Raw genomic sequence first — 6,913 nt, 5'->3', positions numbered from 1 at the left:
CTTTCGGACTCTACACATTTAATGACAATGATCCAAGCAGCTTCTTTTGATGTCAGGAATGTTCAGCAGTGTTGAGGTCAGGTGGCTGCAGGGGAACATCAATGGCATGCAGCACTCTATGCTAGTCTTTGTTTGTGGAGGAGTTCTTGGAGCGTTTTGATGTGTGTTTGGTCTCATTAGTCTGTTGTGATGTGACTCCTTCCCCGGTTCAGTCTCCAGAGTAGCAGAACACCCGGAAAAAAAGGGTTCCCACTCACCACGATTCACTTTCTGTTTGATAGTTTAATTTTCTTTCCAATTTGTTTCATTTCTGTTAGTGCCTGAACTTGGATGTATCAGCAAATAACATTTTTGCAAAGATCTTGTTAGTTTTTTTTAGTCCATTCTAGCTCTTTCTCTCCTCAGAGGTCATCTTCTACAGAGGCTACTTGATGGCCTTTTTTTTTTTTTTTTTTACAAGAATCTATTTTTTTATTATTATTATTATTATTATTATTAGCAAATTCTTAATTGTATGTTGAAGTTTCTTCTCAGTTTCACTCTAGCCATGAGCTGCTTTACTTGAGCAGACCTTTGAGGGTCTCATCCCACTTTGTTTGATCTGGATGTTGGTTCATTAATAGGGTACGATTCAGATGAAGTTGACTATTTCTGCAAAGCCATTTTGCATATCAGAGCATATTGTGCTTTTAGATGTTTTCAGGTCTTTTTTGATTATAACAAGTTTTCAGGGTGCTCTCAGACTTTTAGAGCTATGATTTGCTGATCATCCAAGCCTTTCTTATGTGCACAGCCAGAAGTCCTGACCCATTTTCTTACCACATGTGTGTTTTTAAAGGGCATTCCTGTGATGATAAAGTAAAATGGCATCAGGTCAGACACAGGGACTTCTAATAAGTTTCTATTAATAGCACAGTGGTTTTAAATACATTACCTTTAAATCATGTTGACACATCTGCTCACTTTCTCCAATGAAGTTTTCCTTTATTTAGATTATTTTAAAATTTTAGAGCAAAAGTGAAAACAACTAAACAATGAAACACCCCTTTAGTTGAGCCTCTTGCATTCTTAATGCATTTTACACCATCATTTGCATTATGTCAAGGTTGTTAAAATTATTCTGCAATAATCCATATCATGTCAAAACTTGCCCCACTAAAGAAGAAAAACTACAATCTACCTTAAAAACTATGAAGGTCAATAATGTCTTCAAGTGCCGCTGCAGGAAAGGGTGGAATGCTGTGATGAACCTGGCTCTAATGAGGATTAGCTGATTAGAGGCAAGCCTCAGTCTCAGAAATTACTGTATAACAGCAGCTCTGATTTCAGTATCAGGGACATCTCAGCATTAGCATTTGTGACTGACACAACTGCTATGTAGGACTGTTTTACAGAGACAGACAAATACGTTATGAATCTAAGAAGGAAATTATTATAGTAGTTTGGATGTGGATTAAAACAGATGCTAATTTAAATGGTTGTTAAACAAAAAGTGTACATACAGATTACTCTTTGCTTCTGCAGCTTCCTTCAAGTCTGCAGAGAGTTTTTTAATCTTTCTGCTCAGTGATGTGACTTTCAGGCCATTAAGTGTTTTTGGTTCACTCTCACAGAGAGTGAGTGTCACCATTTCCAGAAGCAGGCTCTAAAATAACTTTCCTCTCCACTCTGCCCTCCTGCATCAGATGGCTGAAAGACAATTTTAGCAACTGCCAGGTGAACATAGTGGACCATTTCAAAAATGAATAAACAGACATTTATATCACTACTTTGAAAAATCATCCTTAAAAACAAATCAGTGTTTGATTTAATGGCCAGAAATGTGACCAAATTAATTTTAATGTTGCTCTGGATTGTCTGAATATGTAACAGTTGTTTGACAATACATCTCAATTCAGATGATTAGTCACTGCTGTGCACACTGTTCAGTTACAGAAGAAAAAACATCTGTTCAAAAGATAAACTGGCTAAATTTAAAAACATGGAAAAATCTCATTTTTCCTGTATGCAAAAAAAATCTTTAAAGGTTTTTAGTCTTGGAATTCAGATACCTAGATAGATGTTTCTGTTTCTTTTCTTGGTCTGCATACGTCCCACAGTTATCTTCTTTCATTTATTCAGACTGGATGAAAGTGCTCAATAGGAGGAATGTGTCATGGGATATGTGAGCATGGAGACTATCTGCCGCTAATGGAGGCAGCTTGTTTGAGTGGCCTATTTATGAGCTCTTCATATGAGTCATGTTCTGCTCTCCAAAGATATTGGCAATAGCACAACACAGCAACAGGTGATTTGTTGGGAATACAAACTGGAAAATTTTATAAAAATAATTCTCTCGCAAAGATAGACATCTTGTTTTCATGTAGCATGAAAAATTAAAATTCAGACACTTTCAATTAGTTTTGTTTGTGTGAAATTTTCTTCTTCACATAGTACAGTAATCAGTTTCCTGCCAGAAAGCCTACCTTGATCTCTTGATAATCTCAATGAATGCTTTCAAGTCGCCTAATCCCTGCACTCATTTTTCATCTCAACCTCTCAAGTTTTTTTGTTCTTTTTTTTTTTTTTCTTTTGCTTTAGTGTGACATCAAAGAGGTGGCACAACAACCACACTGCAGTCTTCTTTCAACTAATGGGAGATAATAGTGCAAGATTACTGCCAAAACTGATTGGTCCAATGCATTACGACTACTACTGGAACGTGGCATCAAGCCAAATTCATCAGATGAACTGCTTTGAATTGCACCTGCATTAAGGAGACAGGTTTGATGGAGAATCATACCTACTACAAATGAAATGTGAAAGACATTCTTGTTTTGGTTTGTGCATTGCATGTAGGTGTAATTTGTATGGCATCAAGGTCCACCAGGCACATTGTTAGCTCACGGAGAGGCGTGAAATACATAAAGCCTGAAAGTGCTGTTTTCAACAGCAACAATAAGAAAACTGAGATGAGTCATGAGATGAGACTGAAATGGACGTACAGGATCATGACTCTCCTGCTTGAACCCATCTGAGTCATCACTTTATTTCCTCCTACCTTCTCAGCCACTTTTCGCATGTTTCAGTCCCCCCGCAGCAGTGTCAGTTTTATTTGACCATGTGACAGAGTGGGCAGCCTGCAAGTTGGATGGGAAATGTGCTATATTTAGTCTGAGATATACTATGACATATCAAACTACAAGAAAATGTCCCACTAAGGCAGTTTGTAATCCAAGGCTCAAGGAAGTACCCAGGTGAAGAAAAAGGTATAAGGGACACATTTTAAACAGGCATTACTGCTTGTTTCTAAAAATGTTTCTAGCGATAAAAAGTCGACGAGAATTTTAAATCCTCATTTTAAATTAATCAAAAGAGCTGAGTTGTGGGGCTCTAATAGACAACAGGTGTAGAGATGTCCCACACATGTAATATAATATTTTGGTTTGACTTTAAATGATAGCCCTGAAGCCACATTTGGAACAGACTTGTGTCTTGCATGCATCGCAATCCACACAGGAAACAGCTTTGCACATGACTGCCGCAATAGCGCTGATGGAATCAATTCAGCATGTTCACCAAAAGTTCTGAAATAGGTTTTATTATGTTTTTGGAGGGATGGATTAGTTAAGGGACTCACAAAACATCCATCACATTCCAAAAAAACTGGCTACTACAGCCAAAGTAAAATAGATTCACAAAGTCAGTAAAAGAACTACTGACTGTGTATCATTGGGCAGATATTTGCTCTACATAATTAAGAATGCCAGAACCAGCAAAGGGAAGAATGTTATGCTTTCAAATAGATTGTCTAACAGTACAGGTATGCAATGCATATGCAAAATGTATGGTATCAGATGTGTGTATATATATATATATATATATATATATATATATATATATATATATATATATATATATATATATATATATATATATATATATATATATAATAAACAAACACTGACTTTCTTCAGGTATTTTTAGCTGATGCTGGAGTGCAGTTGAACAGTACGCCGTTGCTCCAGAGCAACACCTGCATAGATATCATCTTCATAAGAGAGTCATCAGAGGGGGGAAAAAAAACACATTTCCTGTTTCCTTGCCACAAATTTTGTGTTAGTAGTTTACAAATAATCAATTTTATAAACATTTAGCCAACCATTCTTGTAGACTGATGAGGTTAAATATATATATTAGCCTGCAATGAGTAAAAAAATTGTTGTTAATTACAGAAAAAGAACATTTTTCCCACTGATAGTGTGAAGATTAGATTAAGTTAAATATCAGATGAAACAAACATCACCCCATTTTTAAGACCTCAATATTGCAGTGCATGCAGGATCATTAGGAGCCTTCTGCTGGAAGAAGTGATTAAAATCCCCCAAAGAAGAACTAAAAGACTCTTAGCTAGCTACAAAAGCATTTACGAGCTACAATATGTGCCAAAAAGGGTGTTACTAAGAACTGATTGTGCAGGATGCACTAATATTTGCTTCAGGCGCTGTACTTTTTAAATATGACATGACGACAGCTTTTCACCCCAAGCATTTTGAACAGTTTGCCACTGTATTTATTTTTACAGTTTAAAGGAGTTATCTGATAATAGAAAAGAACTCTTGAGTTCTATGAAAAATTCTACTTCTTATTCTGCTTCTACTGAAACATAAACAGTGAAAGATGTGTTTCTCACATTTACAGCCAAATAAAAATCCATGTATTTCCTACATTTTCCAAGAGAGCTGCCTTTTAGTTAAAGCATCAGTGACATCAAATATTACAATGTTTATACCCACGATAATTCATAATTACTAACTGTACATATAAAATATTTAAAAAATAAATAAATAAATAAGAAGCTGATGGACAGAGTGAAGTAAACATGATTTAAATCCTTTCACTGGCATCACCTGAGCCAATCCAGAGAATATCATCCAAAGTTTTCATTAAGTGTCTTATAGCTTTTTCCTTGCTCTCTGCTCCCTCAGGCCTAATACTCCATCTGAAACACAGAGAGAATCACGTTAAACAAAAGACTCCCATAAATAAATAATAAAAAAATATTTATAGTGGTCAGTGTCCACAAAGACAATGAGTGTTTTTTTACAGATGGATCAAAGTTCTATTTAAAGTTGTCTTGTTTGAAACAGATCTCATGTAGGTGTAAATTTTCTCAATGCAGAATCCTTGAAAAAGAATCACAGGGTTATAGACACAAAATATGATCTCATGCTCATCAACCCAAGCACTCGGCCTTACCGTAGTAAAATGAACAATGCAGCTGATGGTGATGATGAGAAAGCCGATGATGATGGAAGCAACAGCAACATAGAGGGCGTTCCTGCCCAGTCGCCGGGAGCCGTCGTAGTCCCCTTGGTAATAGCTGCTTCTAGACTGAAACAAAGAAATCATTGTAAACCGTAAAATTTCATGAAGACATTTTAGGATCTAAATGTTTGGCACAAAAAAAAAAAAGAAAAAGAAAAACTTAATGTGTTAGTTAGTTGTCATGACACTGCAGCTCTCTGTCCTGTTACTAATCTAAGTTATTCCAGTCTTCTAAAACTGGCCAAATCCTAGTTGATAGTTTTCCTGTAAAAGTATTCAAAAATAAAAGTATCAAAAATGGAAGATAAGGTTAGATTTGATCTTAGTGTTCAACACATTCACCCACAACAAATCAGAACACTGTCACTAACATTCAAATTACCCTGAATGAGAATGTGTTTTTTTCTCTGATACGTTATGTCTGAAATAATCTATGAAAGCTAGCTTAGCTAAATGGCATAGTTTGTGCTTACCATGACAGAGAAGACCAGGGCCACAATGTTAATGGGATATGCTGGACAAAAACAAGCAAACATGGCCAAACAAAGGTAGCTATGGAGCGGAGGCGGAGGTTCCTGGACTTCTATAGAAACCCTGTCAAAAAATGTACTCCCACTTAAGGAGCTTTTCTCTTTTGTTTGTGCCATTGAGCCTGATGCCAAGGGATGAAAAAAAAGGAAAAAAAAACTAAAATGAAAAAGATGAAAAGTTAAGGAGATAAATCAAGCCAAAGTCCAGCTATAAACTACAATAAATAATCAGAAGCTTGAAAATCTGCTTAGTAAATCTGATCTTGTCCTTTGGTTCTACACCTCCTTCCATGATGGAAAATTATAATTTTGTAGACAGCCAGGAAGAAGCAGAGAGGTGGGAGAGGATCACTAACCTTTCTGGCCTCCATCCAGGACCTGAGTACAACTGTGAGGGATCAGATTCTGTTTACCACTGCTGGCCTGGCACCTCACACCAGTGCTGAATGATGTATCTTGTTAGAACACCACATTAAGTATATACTGGATGCAGCATATGCAACCCTCTTTTTGTATGTCTGTTAAGATTTTCAAAACAATGTTTCTCAACAGAAACACAACAGAGAATTTCCTACTGCTTTTACAGGTAAACTAAGCTGACAATCATCAGGAGTTCCTAAAAAAAAAAAAAAAAAAAAAAAACAAGACAGTAACAACATGTATCACAACAATCAAAGTACCAGAAACACACACACACACACACACACAAAAGAAAAAGAAAAAAGTAGCTCTTAGTGCATAAACCCACTGGACAACTCAGTGACTGTGTCAGCATGCAGAATATGAGGAATGAGGAGTGATCAGAGATAAGTGTGATCATGCAAATGCAACCACACCTCTATGGAGGCTAGAGGCAGACTAGGGCAGCCCAGAGACCCGAGCGATCAGCAGCAATACCCCCACCCCCGCACCTGGCTCAGGCCAGCACCCACTCCAATGTTCCACGTAGAATTACACATACAAATAAATTATGTATTTTAAATGTAATTACTACTAAATGTAAATTTAAGGTAACACACAATAACATCTCCTCAATGCATACTTTTTGCTTTACAGGTACAGTGTGTAACAGTTTC

The 6,913-nt window shown here is 36.6% G+C and overlaps 1 protein-coding gene across 1 annotated transcript; it reads right to left on the bottom strand.

The window, feature by feature from the left end:
- Positions 1 to 3,930: 3,930 nt before the first annotated feature.
- LOC121637486 (transmembrane protein 233) lies at positions 3,931 to 6,433 on the bottom strand. The gene is made up of 3 exons (XM_041981679.1): positions 5,781 to 6,433; positions 5,239 to 5,373; positions 3,931 to 4,981 (listed from the first exon to the last, which is right to left on the bottom strand). Exons 1-3 carry the CDS (start codon positions 5,952 to 5,954, stop codon positions 4,970 to 4,972), a joined length of 321 nt encoding a protein of 106 aa, XP_041837613.1. The 5' UTR covers positions 5,955 to 6,433; the 3' UTR covers positions 3,931 to 4,969.
- Between the last annotated feature and the right edge of the window lie 480 nt (positions 6,434 to 6,913).

The sequence above is a fragment of the Melanotaenia boesemani genome, chromosome 3, assembly GCF_017639745.1.
Source record: "Melanotaenia boesemani isolate fMelBoe1 chromosome 3, fMelBoe1.pri, whole genome shotgun sequence".
NCBI classification, from domain to species: Eukaryota; Metazoa; Chordata; class Actinopteri; order Atheriniformes; family Melanotaeniidae; genus Melanotaenia; species Melanotaenia boesemani.
This window is presented reverse-complemented; position numbering and strand designations above follow the sequence as displayed.

Excerpts from the sequence above, each read along its gene's own strand:
- LOC121637486 (XM_041981679.1), bottom strand. The coding sequence starts at position 5,954 with ATGGCACAAACAAAAGAGAAAAGCTCCTTAAGTGGGAGTACATTTTTT. Across the intron at positions 5,374-5,780 it reads CCCTGGTCTTCTCTGTCATG|TCTAGAAGCAGCTATTACCA; the intron begins GTAAGCACAAAC and ends TCTTTGTTTCAG.